The following is an 18,259-nucleotide window of genomic DNA, read 5'->3' as shown; positions in this document are numbered from 1 at the left end:
CAGTTTTTGTGTCAACTAGTTAACTACTGAAGCCTAAATGTGTTCACTAGTTAACTAGTGCGCATTTCTGCTGTCACTAGTTAACTAGTGGGCACATTTTCACCCTCGATATTTAACTAGTTGACACAAACATGTCTAACTAGTTAACTAGTGGACAGAAATGGCTTACATGTTCATGACAATTCTGGCTGATATCCTGATATCAGAATAAATGCTCATTTGGCTTGCCATAGGTCTGGCCATGCATTGGAGTTACTGTGAGCAACTCCTCCAACACTTCAAAATTGTCATCAACACCGCGGGCATACATTGCGAGCTGGGCAGCGTCGGTGATGTCTGTGGTCTCATCAAGAGTGACTGAGTATACACTGAAAGATGTGGCTTTCTCACACAGTTGGACATAAATGTCACTTGACAGATCAGAAATGCAATCTGCTACTAGGGCTGTCGCGGTTGAGGAATTCCCCCTGCGGTGATTCAGGGTGGCTTAATATTGCGGTGTGCGATATTATTGCAGCACTTTTTTTATTGCAGTACTATCTAAACATAATGTTTACACATTTAAAAAAGGTTAAAAATTGCCGTGCCTTCTTTTATAACACTTTACTGAATGCAGATCAAAGGGCAGTAACAACACAGATCGCAGTAACGTTTGTTTGTCCGACAGTCGGAGTCCGACTGAACTTAAAAACAACAAAATTCAGGAGGTTAAACTTTTAAATGCAAATTTGGCTGCAGCATCTAACAAAAAAGAAACAAGTCCCCATTTTGTTTAGTTGTTTAAAATCAAGCATAAAAAATTACATGTACCGGGCGCGCGCGCGCCGGGGGGCGGGTGCACCATCATTTCACTTTCACACACGAATGACGGTGATTTATAGCTCGGTCACGTCCTTGTTGCCCACAAGGAAAACCAGCATGTTAACCATACACGTTTGAGAGAGGATCTGAGAGGGGTGGCAACATTTCCAGCAACACTGAAAACCCTCTCGGATGGTGCGCTCGTTGCACTAACGCACACGTACCTGCGTGCAACTCTGGCGAGCAAAGGGAATCTCTCCCGGTTGTTGCTCCACCATGTCAGGGGGGTTTCTTTAGGGTGGATGCATTCCTCCTGCAGGTAGCGAGTGAGCTCCAGCTCGGCTCAAACTCTCTTCGGGACGGTTGCAGAAGCAGTGCTTGTCCGGGACTTCAGCAGGTCTCCGAGCGTTTATTATTATTTTTTTGCCGCTGATGGCAGCTCTGTCTCGGCCAAGGACTCTGGCTGCGCAGCAGCTGACGTACTGAAAACCAAAGTGCTCCCAAAGGAGCGAAGTAACGTTTCGTTTTGATACCAGTGCAGCCATCCTTCTCAACATGCATCATTGAGTTGAACCAAGTTCAGTAATCGCGGTGGCCCATGATGCAGCGCGGTGGGCTTCTTCATATTGCGATATTTCATTTTTGCGGTTACCGCGACAGCCCTATCTGCTACTGTGTTGGCAGAAAGGCTGATGTTGCTAAACTGATTTTTCTTTTCTGGACAGACTATATTTGCAGCATGTAATATGCACTTTTTGACAAATTCACCATCAGTGAATGGCTTTCCTGCTTTAGCAATCATCTCACTAACCATGTAGCTAGCTTCAACTGCTGCATTACTCTCCTTGGTTGCTTTCTTGAAGAAAACTTGTTTCCTCAGAACAGATGTTTTAAGATTGGCAATCTGTTCGGCTCTCTCATCTCCTTGGTATTTTGCATGCTCCTCAGCATGCTTAGTTGTGTAATGACGTTTCAAACTGTATTCCTTGTTCACAGCTACTTTCTCTGTGCAAATGAGACACATCGGGTGCCCTGGTGCTCAGCAAAGACGTATTGCATTTCCCACTTTTCCTGAAACTGTCTGTGCTCATCACCAACCTTTCTCTTCACTGCAGGCTTTGAAAAAGACATGTTTGGTGCTAAAATATGTTGTGACTATTGGTCAAACGAATAATTTGTAAGCTTTTACTTACTTTTTGGATTCATCAATAAATTCGTAAATATGGAAATATTTACCGATTTATTAATAAATTTGGATATTAGAATAACCACGGGGCACCACCCCTTTTAACAGGGGAAAAATTGAATCCAAACCTCTTATCAATCTTGTCTAAACGTTCCGTGAATCTTAAAGAGCTGCAGTTAATTCTTCATATCACACAAACAAACTCAATCTGAGACAAAAATCTTAATTGGCTATACATTTATTAACTAATATCATCACTTCAGCTCCTTCTGAAGCGTTCAGCTCAACAATATTAACCAACTTATATTATCAAATGAATAACAACAATGGAATGATAGCGTAAAACAATCTGACCCCAATGGATGTGTGTGTTTTAGTCTTGTGTCCTCCTAAACACTGAAAACAAGTGTGTGTGTTTGTGTGTGTGTGTGTGTGTGTGTGTGTGTGTGTATGTGTGTGTGTGTGTGTGTGTGTGTGTGTGTGTGTGTGTGTGTGTGTGTGTGTGTGTGAGTGTGTGTGTGTGGGCAACTTGCACTTTAAACTTCCGAAGCACAGTAAAACTTAAAAACTTCAAAACCGCTTCACAAAGATCAATGAACAACACAAAAGATCAATCATAAATGAAATATCTCATAGTTTGTCAGCCTGGCCACAGCATAAACTACTTAAGATATTAGACAATGATTGAACAAAATGACTTACTCTCAAAACGATCCGACGGGCGTATTTTGGTACGGAGAAGAGAACCCGTTTTCTATTTTGAAGCAGATTGCGTGGTTTGATCGCTTGTTTGGCTATATTAGAGAGAAAACGGAAGGAAAGAAGTTAGAGAGAGAAAAACTTTGAACGAACGAAACAGCGAGGCGTCCCCAGATGCTCCAATCGGCGTTCTCCGTTGATTTGACGGTTTTCCACTGCTTTTCTGCGGCTCGGCGTTTCCACTTCAGCCCCCAGGCCTCGTGCACAATCTGTCCGGAGCCGTAGCCAGCGGCTGCATCTTTCAACGCCAGTTGAACTGGACAAAAGACGGAGTTAAGTTTCGTTTCGCTGGGATTTATAGCTCTTCAGCATCTGGCGGGCTGACTCTGTGTGGTTCGGCGCATGCGCAGAACCCGTGCTCCCAGCTCCGCTTTGGTGACGTCATCACGCTGCTTCCGGGTGCAAAGTCTTATGGGAAATGAAGTTGTAGCTGGCGCTGATGTTTAAATATGCTCTTCAGAGCGCAGATGACACAGTCTTTTGGAGAAATTACTGCGTAGTAATTTCCTCATGAGGGCATGCTGGCGCTGGAATATATTCTGCTTTTCAGAGTGCAGATGACACAGTCTTTTCGAGAAAAATTCTGAGTAGCAATTTCTCATGAGGGCAGACTCTCAACAAATATATAACTCCACTTGGTGTCCGTGTTTTATTAGCGAGCGCTTGACCGATGCATGTTGAATGTCTCACTGTGACCCGCCGTGCTGTTGTTAAAGGAAAAAAGCGGAAAAAATACTGTGCTACTAAGATGAACCCGGGTCCGCATGCACCTCCGGGTACAAAGCCACCCCAAAAACAAGGTTACATCTTCTTAACGAGAAGAAGCTCATCTAATAATTTTCTCAACAACACCCAATTCCAATAATAAAAGCTGCTAAATGAAAAGAACACAAAAAGACACTAAATTCATATAAAGAATAACATGCAGTAGCGACAATGCTAAATTAACCTATTCACAAAAGCAGCCATTAAATTAAAGCGCAGACTCTCATCTTTCAAACAATACAAGTACGATGTGCAAAACTCACTGAGCTTCAAGCAAAGCAGCAAAAAACAGCTCATCTCATAATGGCAGAAGCAAGAATTCAGTCTTACCTTTGCTGGTTTATCTTGATAATATGTGTTTTAGTAAAAACAGAAAATCCACTTAGCTCGTGAAATCCATTTTCCCACTGTGACGCTGAACTGATTTCTGACTGTTTTAACTTCTTTATTTATTTTTAATTTTTTTGACTGCGTAGAAAACTCAGACGTCACATTCTCACAGTTTACGGTTCGCTCTGCTTCCTGATCGCGTAGGTTAAACATGTAAACTGTTTAAATTGCAAAAAATAAAATAAAAAAAGACGTGTACACTCAACATGAGGTTTTTTTTTTTAAGTTTTGAGAATGCAGTGTGCTGGGACGAATCTCTGCCCGCCAGGTAGTGAGAAAACACTCCAGTCCAAGGCAACGCTGCTGTAACTCTCATTCAGAGAAATGTTTGCTTGCATCAAGTGTGGCCGATGTCCCGCCCCCACCTCACCATGATTGGTCTGTTCATTCAGCTCCCCACACAAAACTGTAAAGTGCCATACATATCAAACTGGTAGGCAGCACTAATATTAAATTTTCATATTAGGGCTGGGGCCACAAATCAACGTCCTGCAGGCCGCAATTGGCGCACAGGCCGCAAGCCTGAAACTCCTGCTCTAAAGTGTTTTAGTTGCCGAAAAGTACATCCTCTGTTTTTAATTCATTTAAATTGAAGAAATTAATGGAAATCTACTGTTTGATGTCATTCTGGTATTCCAATATGGACCCAATTGAGGAAGGATCACTGTCTGGTACGAGGGGCAAATAAATCTGACTGTTATCAGCATACAGTGGAATTTATAACTGGACCTACTATTTGAGTTCTTTCCTCCAGCCAAACAAAGATTTGGTGCAGTCTTGCTGCTAATCAAGGAAAAATGCTGTGAATGCAAATCCAATAAATGAGATCAAATTGGGTCATCCTACAACATCAAAAGGCCGATTTCGGTTGTGGATTTCTGCTCTGTGGCCATTGTGATCTGTATCAAGAATTCAACCATAGATTGCACCCCACGACCGAGTGGTTTCAATGGCTCTTGGCCAGACTGTATATTTACATATAGGATGTCTTACCAGATTAAAACTGAATAGCAACATTACAATAATCCATTCATGACAGAAACATGTTTATCAGCAGGACTAATGTGAGGCAAAATTATTGTTAAAACAGTGATTAAAGAGGTACAAATGATTTTGATGCGAGGAAGTAAAACACAAAAAGATCTAAATGACATGGTCCAAAGCACATACAGTATCTGTTCATCATTTTCTCTTCATTCAGAGATGGTCTGAGAGTTTGTGTGTGTCGGTGCTTTTCTAATGGTCCTCAGAAAGACACTTCACAGTTCCAATCATCATCAGTTGCCAGGCAACAGAAATAAAGCATACTGGCTGACAGTACACACAGTACCATTAGTACAGTTACAGAGGGACAGAGGTGTATGTGTGTGTGTGTGTGTGTGTGTGTGTGTGTGTGTGTGTGTGTGTGTGTGTGTGTGTGTGTGTGTGTGTGTGTGTGTGTGTGTGTGTGTGTGTGTGTGTGTGTGTGTGTTTTATTCATTTATGTAATGTATGTGTATTTATGTATGTTGTATGTGACTCCAGTTGTATGTGACTCTTGTTGCATGTGACTCTAGTTGCATGTGACTACAGTATGTGACTACAGTTGTATGTGACTCTAATTGCATGCGACTCTAGTTGTATGTGACTCTAGTTGCATGTGACTACAGTATGTGACTACAGTTGTACCTGACTCTAGTTGCATGTGACTACAGTATGTGACTACAGTTGTACCTGACTCTAGTTGTATGTGACTCCAGTTGTAAGTGACTCTAGTTGTATGTGACAACAGTTGTAAGTGACTCTAGTTGTATGTGACAACAGTTGTAAGTGACTCTAGTTGTATGTGACTCTAGTTGTATGTGACTACAGTATGTGACTACAGTTGTATCTGACTCTAGTTGTACGTGACTAGTTGTATGAGACTCTAGTTGCATGCGGCTCTAGTTGTATGTGACTCTAGTTGCATGTGACTACAGTATGTGACTACAGTTGTACCTGACTCTAGTTGCATGTGACTACAGTATGTGACTACAGTTGTACCTGACTCTAGTTGTATGTGACTCCAGTTGTAAGTGACTCTAGTTGTATGTGACAACAGTTGTAAGTGACTCTAGTTGTATGTGACAACAGTTGTAAGTGACTCTAGTTGTATGTGACTCTAGTTGTATGTGACTACAGTATGTGACTACAGTTGTATCTGACTCTAGTTGTACGTGACTAGTTGTATGAGACTCTAGTTGCATGCGGCTCTAGTTGTATGTGACTCTAGTTGCATGTGACTACAGTATGTGACTACAGTTGTACCTGACTCTAGTTGTATGTGACTCCAGTTGTAAGTGACTCTAGTTGTATGTGACAACAGTTGTAAGTGACTCTAGTTGTATGTGACAACAGTTGTAAGTGACTCTAGTTGTATGTGACTCTAGTTGTATGTGACTACAGTATGTGACTACAGTTGTATCTGACTCTAGTTGTACGTGACTAGTTGTATGAGACTCTAGTTGCATGCGGCTCTAGTTGTATGTGACTCTAGTTGCATGTGACTACAGTATGTGACTACAGTTGTATCTGACTCTAGTTGTATGTGACTCCAGTTGTATGTGACTCTAGTTGTATGTGACAACAGTTGTAAGTGACTCTAGTTGTATGTGACTACAGTTGTATCTGACTCTAGTTGTACGTGACTCTAGTTGTATGAGACTCTAGTTGTATGTGACTACAGTTATATGTGACTTTAGTTGTATGTGACTCTAGTTGCATGTGACTCTAGTTGCATGTGACTCTAGTTGCATGTGACAACCGTTGTAAGTGACTCAAGTTGTATGTGACTCCAGTTGTACGTGACTCTAGTTGTATGTGACTCTAGTTGCAGACTCTAGTTGCATGTGCCAACAGTTGTAAGTGACTCTAGTTGTATGTGACTCTAGTTGTATGTGACTACAGTTGTACGTGATTCTAGTTGTATGTGACTCTAGTTGCATGTGACTCTAGTTGCATGACACAACAGTTGTATGAGACTCTAGTTGTATGTGACTACAGTTATATGTGACTCAAGTTGTATGTGACTACAGTTGTACGTGACTCTAGTTGTATGTGACTCTAGTTGCATGTGACAACAGTTGTATATGACAGCAGTTGTATGTGACTCTAGTTGTATGTGACTCCAGTTGTATGTGACTACAGTATGTGACTACAGTTGTCTCTGACTCTAGCTGTATGTGACTCTAGTTGTATGTGACTCTAGTTGCATGTGACAACAGTTGTAAGCGACTAGCTGTATGTGACTGTTGTTGTATGTGACTACAGTATGTGACTACAGTTGTATCTGACTCTAGTTGTATGTGACTACAGTATGTGACTACAGTTGTATCTGACTCTAGTTGTATGTGACTCTAGTTACATGTGACAACAGTTGTATTGACTCTAGTTGTATGTCACTCCAGTTGTGACTCTAGTTGTATGTGACTCCATTTGTATGTGACTACAGTTGTATGTGACTACAGTTGTATGTGACTATAGTTGTATGTGACTATAATTGTATGTGACTCCAGTTGTATGTGACTACAGTTGTATGTGACTATAATTGTATGTGACTACAGTTGCATGTGACTTCCACTCTTCTCCTGCTCCTCTTATCTCATCCCAAGGCCAACTCACAACTGCTTATCCCTGTTTTCAACACCACTTGTTCATCTACAAGCCCTTTAAGTGATAAACAAGTTTTACCTTCTGAGCATGTCCTCTCCATAATCCAACAATGCATTTAATCACTTGTACTTATTTATGGACATAAAGCATGGCTCCTTCATTACTAATGAATCATTTACATGGACAATTATATTGGTTCAGAATGTCATTGTTAAACATTGTTTAACATCTCATTAAACCATCCTTTTTGATTAAACATCTAATAAAATCCTTCATTTTGTTTACACATCACATAAATCACACATAAAATCCTACCTATCGTTATTGTTATCAGCTTTTAGGCAGAAAAAGTCTCTGGCTGCGTCTGTGTGTAGTCTTCCTCCTTGTGCCATGGGAGAAGGGATCTCAATACATTTCAACACACCATAAATATTATTTAGTATTCTACAATAAAGATATTGCATCTTCTGATGTAGTAAAATCATTTTTGAAACATTAGTAAATTATTGTTTCTGTCACGAGGATGGACAGACAGATAGCTATAGTTCGAGCCAGGAAACTGTCAAGAAGGCTTCAGATGCTGGATTTAGCTTTTTTTTTCTCATTATTTAGCATTTTTATCATTTGTATCCAGTGGGAACAGTCTACGTTCATAAAGTGTCCTGCATGCAAAGATGCACATTTAACAATTTTTAGTTGTGAAGGTGTTAAAATATACAATGACACTGATATAAATGGATATATCTCATATAATAACATCAGAAAATCTTAAGAAATTTGATAGATATAAAGTTAAGGACTATATGTATTTCTATTTCTACATTTTTTTTTTTACTGATCCCCAACAAACTTTTAAATTATATGTCTAATAATCACTGCACACTATCTGCAACAATGTGTGGGCCTATTGTGGTAATTCTGTTTTTGTGCTTATTTACCCTCGCTGGCATCCACTTCTGTGTTTTGTTCCCATGTTCTGTGTCACAGTTGTTCTCACTACTATTGTTTAAGTAAAGATTTCTGGGAGGGAAAATAAAAGCTTGTTTCTTCTAGTGTTTACATTTAATTTTGCAGCTTTTTGATTCCTCAAGAGGAGAATTGTGACTTCAGTAGTGCCAGTCAGATGAAATGTGAAATGACTGTTAAGGTCTGAAAAAGATCAGACATGCATCTGATTTACAACCACATGGAAGGGTCTCAACTTTGCCTGCGGTGTGGCAGAACCTAACGCTGAGCACATAGCAGACTGCAAACGTTCATGTATGCTGATGTTTCATTTTGTTCACACAGCTCATGAGAGAAAGTTTACATTTCAACAACAAACTGCTGCAGATGGAGCCCCAATCTGTCTTTGCTCCCGTGTGCCATCACTAGTGAGCAGAGGGGTTTTCCAGAAAAGGACTTCTATGAGAGGTATTTTTAATTAAACCCTGAGTTTATGTACGTTTTGTTCCAAAAAAAGCCAGGTCAGTGAATCTGTCATTGCTGTCTGTCGCCATGGTAACAGACTTTGCATCTGAACTTGCTGATGTTTTGTGCCACTCATTTAGTTCATTGCATTTATTTCCACATTCATGAGGTTTTATTTTTAATAGTCTTTACATAAATGTTTGACTTTTTGAGTCAGACTTTTAGAACATGCATTAAACAATATTTAATGGGAATATTTTAACTTTTGATCGCGTCTAAAAAAGGCTTTAACGCCTGATTTTTATTTCTCCATGAGCTCCACAATGATGAGACATACACAGTGTGTCGTAAAGGTGTTCATAGGTGAACTTCAGCGCAGGCAGCAGAGTGTTGCAAAGCAATTCCCCGCCAGGACAACAGAGGGCGTAGCGATTTTCTGGGGTATCTTGTCACCTTATAACACTCATGTATCCGGTCCACAATAGAGCATTTACTAACATGTTTATATGTTTCAGAGACAAATTTGCCCTTCATCCTTCTCCACCTCTTCCTGCGGTCGCCACTTCTAGACCCACGTTTCACATCATTTCTGTCCACGTTTGCTCCGTATTTCCTACTCCATCAGTCACGGAGGAATAAACGTTCTTATTTTCTGACCTTTTCAGCGATGCAGTTTTTCTATCTGTTCTGGGTGTGCTGTTAGATATCCTTTTACTTTTTTACGGAGCTACACTGGTGCTGGTGTCAAATTTACAGGAAGTGGCATCCTGACCAATCACAAGCTTGCGTTCTCCGTCACTTTTGGTGGATGTTTAAAACTTTGGGCATGTCTCCGTCACCCTCTGTGAGCCCGTCAGAGAGCCCTTATGCCGTGTCTCCGCACCGACGCAGACGGAGAAGTATAAATCAGACTTAGGTCTTCCACTCATTATTTGAGTAACCGATTAGGCGATACCAGGGGTGCTGAAAGGGTGGCCTACATGCCTTTTACAGCCCTTGGAGTAATTGTTTCTGCAGCTCAAATATCCCTCCAGCACATGCCATTGATGCAGAAAGACACCTAAAAAAAATTATGTTACCCTTAACCCTCTCATGCTCAAAATAAGTTTTGATTAAAGGATGAACAACTAAGTCCTTCAGGGGTACTTCTGAGTTAAAAAACGCTCATGAAATATGTATGTGGAGTAACCAGGTAGGTAGGTTTTAACGTTGCAAATCTGGAACGCCAGCCTCCAGAGGGTTAAGGAACGAATAGAGCTGCTGCTCCTCCACACAGAGAGGAGCCAGCTCAGGTGGTTCAGGGGGAGTTCAGGAGGACCCCTGGTTGACCCAGCAGCTGCTGTGGGGATTTTATCACAAAGCTGCCTGTGGAATACCTTGTGGTCCCACCAGTGGAGCTTGATGACAAGTTATTGGGATTTAAGTAAAACCAAAATGATCCCTAATATAAGAGAGGGGTTGGACTTTCTACCACTCTGGAGTTGCTCCCACTGAGAGGCGCCGAGCAGGGGTAGGCATACTAGTTGCCCCCATCTTGGTGCGTGTACGTTGGGGTTTTACCCCGGTGAATGAGAGGGTAGCCTCCCTCCCCCTACGTGTGGGGAACGGGTTCTGACTGTGGTCTGTACTTGTGCACCAAACTACAGTTCAGACTACCCACCCTTTTTGGAGACCTTGGAGACTTTTGGAGAGTGCTCCTTCCGGTGACTCCCTTGTTCTTCTGGGGGACTTTAACGCTCACGTGGGCAACAACAGTGAGACCTGAAGAGGTGTGGTTGGGAAGAAGCCCCCCCCCCCCCCCCCCCCCCCATCTGAATTTGAGTGGTATTTTGTTGATGGACTTCTGTGCCGGTCATGGACTGTCCATAATGAACACCATGTTCAGACATAAAGGTGTCCATATGTGCTCTTGGCACCAGGATACCTTAGGCTGCAGCTCGATGATCAACTTTATTGTTGTTTCATCTGACCTGCGGCTGCATGTCTTGGACACTCGGGTGAAGAGAGGGGCGGAGCAGTCAACTGACCACTACCTGGTGATTAGTTGGCTCAGATGGTGGTGGGGGTGGGTGGGGGGGAGCCGGTCAGACCAGGCAGGCCCAAACGTATCGTGAGGGTCTGATGGGAACTTTTGGCAGAGTTTCCTGTCAGAAGGAGATTCAATTTCCACCTCTGACAGAACTTCCAAAATGTTCTGGGGGAGGCAGGGGACATTGAGTCTGAATGGACCCTGTTCCGTTCCTCCATTGTTGACACGGCCAACCGGAGCTGTGGTTGCAGGATCACCGGTGCCTGTCATGGTGATAACCCCCGAACCCATTGGTGGACACCTGCTAGGGATGCTGTCAAACTGAAGAAAGAGTCATAGCAGGTCTTTTTGGCCTGTGGGACTCCAGAGGCAGCTGACAGGTACCGGCAGTCCAAGCGGAATGCAGCTCGGGTGGTTGCCGAGGCAAAAACCCAGGCGTGGCAGGAGTTCGGTGAGACCATGGAGCAAGACTTCCGTACAGCACCTCAGGAAGGGAAAGCAATGCGCTACCAACACTATTTATAGTGCAGACGGTGTGCTGCTGGCCTCTATTCAGGACGTTGTAGATCAGTGGGCAGAGCACTTCGAAGACCTCCTCAATCTCACAGACATATCTTCCAGTGAGGAAGCAGAGTCTGGGGACTTTGGGTTGGCCTCTCAAATCTCTGGTACTGAGGACACTGAGGTGGTTAAAAAGATCCTCTGTGGCAAGGCCCCAGGGGTGGATGAGATCCGCCCGGAGTTCCTTAAGGCTCTGAATGTTGTGTGGCTTTGTTGGCTGACGCGGCTCTGCAATATTGCTTGGACATTGGGGGCAGTCCCACTGGACTGGCAGACCGGGGTGGTGGTCCCCTTATTTAAAAAGGGGGACCGCAGGGTGTGTTCCAACTACAGGGTGGTCAAACTCCTGAGCCTTCATGGTAAGGTCTATTCAGGGGTTCTAGAGAGGAGGGTCCATCAGATTGTTGAACCTCAGATTCAGGAGGAGCAATGTGGTTTTCGTGCTGGCCGTGGAACACTGGACCAGCTCTATACCCTTAGGGGGATCCTGGAGGGTGCATGGGAATTTGTCCAACCAATCTACATGTGTTTTGTGGATTTGGAGAAGGCGTTTGACCGCGTCCCTCGGGGGGCCCTGTGGGGGGTACTCCGGAAGAATGGAGTACCAGGCCCTCTGATATGGGCTGTTAGGTCCCTGTATGACTGGTGTCAGAGCTTGGTCTGAATTGCCGGTAGTAAGTCGGGCTCATTCCCAGTTGAGAATTGTACTCCGCCAAGGCTGCCCCGATTCTGTTCATAACTTTTATGGACAGGATTTCTAGGCACAGCCAAGGTGTTGAGGACATCCATTTTGGTGGCCTGAGGATCAGGTCTCTGCTTTTTGCAGATGATGTAGTCCTGTTGGCTCCATCAGAACGTGATCTTCAGCTTTTGCTGGAGCGGTTTGCAGCCGAGTGTGAAGCAGCTGGGATGAGAATCAGCTCCTCTAAATCTGAGACCATGATCTTGATTCGGAAAAGGGTAGAATACCTTCGCCTGGTCAGGGATGAGGTCCTGCCCCAAGTGGAGGAGTTTAAGTATCTCTGGGTCTTGTTCACGAGTGACGGAAAACTCAAGCATGAGATTGATAGGTGGATTGGTGCTGCGTCTGCAGTGATGCGGGCGTTGTACCGGTCTGTCATGGTGAAGAGATAGCTGAGTCCGAAAGTGAAGCTCACGATTTATCGGTCGATCTACGTTTCTACCCTCACCTATGGTCGTGAGCTTTGGGAAGTGACCCAAAGAACAAGATCGATACAAGAGGCTGAAATTAGTTTTCTCCTCAGAGTGGCTGGGCTCTCCATTAGAGATAGGGTGAGAAGCTTGGAGTAGATTCGCTGTTCCTCCACATCGAGAGGAGCCAGTTGAGGTGGCTCGGGCATCTGGTCAGGATGTCTCCTGGTCACCTCCCTGGTGAGGTTTTCCGGGTACGTCCAACCGGGAAGAGGCCTAAAGGTAGACCCAGGACACGTTGGAGGGACTGTGTCTCTCACCTGGTCAGGGAATGCCTTAGGATTTCCCTGGAGGAGCTGGCTGGGGAGAGGGAAGTCTGGGCCCCTCAACTTAGGCTACTGCCCCCACGACCCGACTCCGGATAAGCGGATGAAAATAGATGGATGGATAGATAACTAGAGTAATGGTGCATTCAGTTAATTTCAGAAGTGGCAACTGGAAATGACATCACAACAGAGTTAACCACATTCTGGTTGCCGTAGTCGGAAAGGTTGAAATTCCAATATGGCGATGCACTCAAAAACTGTTTTGTTAGCTCTCAACAAACACAGCTGTCCAATAAACACATATAAAGCTCTCCTTCAAATAATATTGGAAGAGAGAAGCTTTTAGCTGAAAGCACTACATGTAACATTGATTTTAAATGCACTCTATAAGTGTGTCTTGTAAAATACACACAGTTCAACCAAAACTTACTGTTGTTTATACGGAGAGCTGCCATTTTGAATGTCAAGGTTGGAGTTCTGAAATTCTTCCGTGTTTTACGACTGGAAGGTCCAACTTTGGGGGGCATTTCCTTTCATTTTTCCTACTCGGAAGTCGAGATTTCTGTGTTCCGGGGACAAATCAAATGCACCATAACTCTAGAAAACATAACTGAAGAGTTACCCAGATCCTGTTCTTGTTGCTGATGATAAACTCACATGTATTTTGTAGAGAAAGAATGAGTATCAGATCCAGAAAATGGAAAGCAAATATGCAAATTATTCTTTACAAAAAAGCTCCAAACATGAAGTTTTATTGATGTTAAAAATGGAACATATAGTTGAGCAGGAAATCAGAAATTACTTTTTTGCATTTTTAAAATGTATTTCTGCAGAACATCAACACAGGAGGTCTAGTGACTAAACAAGTTGTTTATTAATGTGCTCATCCATGTGTCTCTGTAGTGATAAACAATGAGCCTCACCTCAGAAAAGTTCCACTTATCTCTCCCAAACTCCACGATAGGGAAGCAATACAGTGTCACCAGGATATGATTGTTTTTAGCCCGTGAACTTTTGTTCTGTAAAATTATGTATTTAAAGTTTTGTTCACTTAAAGTGACAGAGTGTGTTTGTACATGATTAATCACTGCAGGTAGGCATTGTTTTTGTGTTCACGTTAAGCCGGGCGTGCACTGTGTGACTTTTTCACTCGCAGCGTTCAGCTTCAGCTCAAACTGTACGACTTCCTCGCAGAGCAGATCTCACGAGTCATGCGCTCACACTGCACGACCCAGTTCTCGCATGCGACCTGACTGCTCACACTGTACGTCTGGTAGCAACACATCGGCCCTAAAAATAAGCTAAAAATAGCCGTTTTTACTCAACACGTCAGACTTTTTTGTCTTGCCTGTTGTCCTTCGGGAGTGCTGCAGGAGGACACACAGGGATTTATGGGGGTTGGATGAGGAAAATGAAATAAAGAAAGTGAATCTGTGTTTAGTGATCAGTTTAATTTGACATGAACACGACAAACATGATTTCTTGACAATCTTTGTGAGTAAAAAAACGTGTAGAAATTAAAACGAACAACGTGTGTTATTAGGGAAATAGCGAGCGGCATTGATGCAGGATTGCGCATGCGCCGTGAGCGGTTCTGATACATTTTGGGTCGCAGCTGCTCGCAGCGCCGCTTCAACAGTGCGATACCCTCACGAGGGACGAGCGAAATATTAAACACGCCAGAAGTCCGTGCGACCTCACGATTGCTGATCGGCAGCTGGTCACGTGGTGTTAATCGCCTCTCGTAACTCCCTGTACACTACACGACCGCTCGGCGGAAAACTCGCCCCGATCTCGTGGTTTCTCGCACGAGTGGAAAATTGGCTCAAAAAAGTGAAAAAGTCGCACAGTGTACGCCCAGCTTTAGACTTTATCAACGGATGGTCATTAGGGTCAAAAATCCCTGGGAGTGCAGTTTTTGAATGAGTTCTTTTTGTACTCATACGTTACGTTTTGTTACCGCTTGTTACAAATCAGTAAATGTGTTTTATCCTCATGGGCTCCTGTAGAAATGAACATTGATCAGAGACTTACACCCACTTTCATGTATTTTAGACGCAATTTTTTTTTACATGTTACGAAGCTGCCAATATTTTTCCACAAATGGGCATCGTTTATTTTATTTTCAACAACATTTCGATGGATATTTCCAGAGATTTATGGTGAAAACACGTTATCTGCAATAGTGACTCTACAGAACAAGCTGTTTTGAATGCAAACATGGTAGGGAACACTCCCCTCCTCCCAGGTATGTTCCCTGAGATGCTTCTGCGGAGACTGGAAACCTACCTTACCAGTAGAAAAGGAGATAGCGCTAAACACCAGTCTGCCGTTTTTTTTTTTTAGAACCAAACGTCTTTTGTTGTCGTGACTTCAAACTGTGTTTATCTTTTTGAGACTCTGGTAGTTTGTCCTAAAGTTGAAGTGGTAGCAGCCGGCTGCTTCTTCTCTGTTGTTATTGAGCAGTAATTCGCTCACACTAGTGGTGTTCTGTTGCTAAATACGTGAGTGTGTGATGAGTGGAGGACCCAGGGAAGAGCGGCGCTTTGTCAAAACCAGTCCGAAACGTGTTATTGATGTAGGATTTTAGACAAAAGTGAGAGAATCACTATTTTTTTATTTTTCTTCATTTTTTTTATCTCCACGAAATATTTACTATGTTAGAATGTTGTTGAAAACATGAAAACAATGTTTAAGATCATTTGTTTTCAAAATCCTCCGGATCAAAAGGAGTCAGTTGAGGTGGTTTGGGCATCTGGTCAGGATGCCTCCTGGACGCCGTCCTGGGGAGGTGTTTCGGGCATGACCTGCCGGCAGGAGGCCCCCGGGTCGACCCAGGACACGTTGGAGAGGTTACATCTCCAATCTGGTCCGGGAACGCCTTGGGGTCCTGCCGGAGGAGCTGGTGGAGGTGGCTGGGGAGAGGACGGTCTGGAGCTCTCTAGTTGGGATGCTGCCCCCGTGACCCGGACCCGGATAAGCGGAGGAAGACGACGACGACGAAAAATTCAACAACAAAAGTAAAACAACAATAAGGTGACCTCCTGATGACCCTAACCATAAAGAATGGTTACTTGATGGAGTCCACACCTCACTAATGTCAGGTGATCAGAGACACATGATTTGATTGGCTAACAGTCACCCAACTCAATCAAGAGAGATTTATTTGGCTTGAGCCACCAGAAAGTCACCTCAGTTATAGAATTTTTGTTGGTAAATTTTGAAGATGAATTTCTGATGTTGAATATTTACAAATGAGAGTTGCTGTTATATTTTAGGTGAAGAAAAAAATATATAATTTCACAGAATAAAACTCCAAAGTCATAAAATAAATGTCTAAAAACGTCATATTCTAGTGAAACTTTTTTCCATCCTCAGTTCAGTTCAGTTTATTTATTTAGTGCCCAATCTGGACATGAGTGCCTCTTCACAAAATGAAATATTCCAATTGAGTTCAGTTTATTATGCCAATTAGTTCAAAGTTTCCTAAATATCTACAGAATGGAGGAACTTCCCCTGGCTCTCCGTCTATTTTACGTATCTATTCATATATTCTAACACTGGCAGCTTCATCTGACTGCTGACATGTTTTACAAGCCAAGACTTTCTCTAAACCCCACCGGTCCATGAGTCAGAGGCTACTCATGCATCCGTTTCCTGGTTTAGTTGTGAGTCACACATGCCAACATCCTCCCATGCTCTCTCACAAACCAGGATCAGACACTGCTCTTGAGAAGCCTGGAAACATGTTACCTTGTTCTGTTTTAAACGCGCTCATGGTGGAATGGCATGCTATACCGCTGAACCCTGAAAGTAGTCTGGCCTGATTTGGATCCAGATTTGGGGGCCATGGGTGCACATCTGAACTCATTTACCTTCTGGTGTATGATGGAACACGCCACCTCCCGGACTTGACCCAGGCTGAGCTCTCCAGCATCCAACAGCACAGGCTCCCGGCTCATTCCTATCTGGATTTGGAAGGAGATCACGCCTCCACCTCCTCCCTCGGTGTTGGGGCTGTTTGCCCCCCCTATAAACGGAAGCGGGCTGGGCGCCCGGATCAGCGGAGGAGCGTTCATCTAAGCCGTTTCCCTGGTGGCTTCCAAGTTTTTAAGTGAAACAATCAGGAGTCACGATAATCACAAGTTGTTCGGGCGGTGGGGAATAAAGTCCGGTCCCGAAGCAGCCGCCAGAGGACGGATTCAATGCGCAGAAAGGTGCGGGATGCTCTGACGCACAGAACTCCTCAGAGCGTCACAAAGGCGCAAAAAGGAGTTTCCGATCATAAAAAACAAAATGTTTAGTGAAAGGAAACTAAACAAAAAGCTACCGAAATGCCCCGCTGAGACACAATCGGATGTAAACGCAGAGCCTAGAATGAACACGAGACCAGAGCAGAAAACTGCCTGGAAACCGGCGGCGAGGCGGGTGACACAGTCACGGACGTCAACGGAGGATGAGGGGGAGGAGAGGAGAAGGGAGATCTCCTCAGTCTCATGGGTGGATGGAGAGAACCAGGCATCAGTGGAAGCTTAATTCGCTTTCTCTGCTTCAAACATCCAGTTGACTTTGGTCATTTTCAGTGGCGGATTTAGCAATTTGGGGGACCAAGGCGAACACAGACATGGGGCCCCCTTACACTAAATATTCAACAATCTTATCTTTGCGAAACTCTCCCCTCTTCTGACATGAGTTATTTTCACTTTTTATTAGTTCTCATTTTTCCTCTCTCTCTCTCTCTCTCTCTCTCTCTCTCTCTCTCTCTCTCTCTCTCTCTCTCTCTCTCTCTCTCTCTCTCTCTCTCTCTCTCTCTCTCTCTCTCTCTCTCTCTCTCTCTCTCTCTCTCTCTCTCTCTCTCATTTGAGTGCCTTCAATATTTGCTCTGCCTTATTCTTCCTGTCAGTGCTCCTGTATTTTGCCTTTCTTTTTTTTCTTCTATTTTCCATTTGGGCCTATTTTTTTCCTCCTGTTAAACATTTTCCATTGTCTTTTCTTCATGATTCCTTTTGATGTTTACATAGAAAAAGGACATCATTGTCGAAAGTGAAGATTAAAGTTTTTTTGAAGCAAGCTGCTTCTTTCTCTTATTGGAGCCACTAGGATAACTCCATTTCATAATTTTTTGACTATTGCTTCGAACTTGTTACGAACTCTTCCACCTCTCTTCTTTTTCTGCTTTCTCTTCTTCTTATTTGTGGTCTTATGGCACTTGGCACACAACAATTTGGTGCATTACTCCCACCAACTAGA

At 43.4% G+C, this 18,259-nt stretch overlaps 1 protein-coding gene across 1 annotated transcript in view; it reads right to left on the bottom strand.

The window, feature by feature from the left end:
• prkd1 (protein kinase D1) overlaps positions 1 to 17,832 on the bottom strand; it is a 130,574-nt gene extending 112,742 nt beyond the window's left edge. Inside the window, exon 1 of the mRNA XM_054742038.2 lies at positions 16,885 to 17,832. Coding sequence (XP_054598013.2) covers positions 16,885 to 17,088 — 204 coding nt within the window. The 5' untranslated portion in view covers positions 17,089 to 17,832. The remainder of the gene's footprint in view (positions 1 to 16,884) is intronic.
• Positions 17,833 to 18,259: the final 427 nt, after the last annotated feature.

The sequence above is a fragment of the Nothobranchius furzeri genome, chromosome 18 (genome assembly GCF_043380555.1).
Source record: "Nothobranchius furzeri strain GRZ-AD chromosome 18, NfurGRZ-RIMD1, whole genome shotgun sequence".
NCBI classification, from domain to species: Eukaryota; Metazoa; Chordata; class Actinopteri; order Cyprinodontiformes; family Nothobranchiidae; genus Nothobranchius; species Nothobranchius furzeri.
This window is presented reverse-complemented; position numbering and strand designations above follow the sequence as displayed.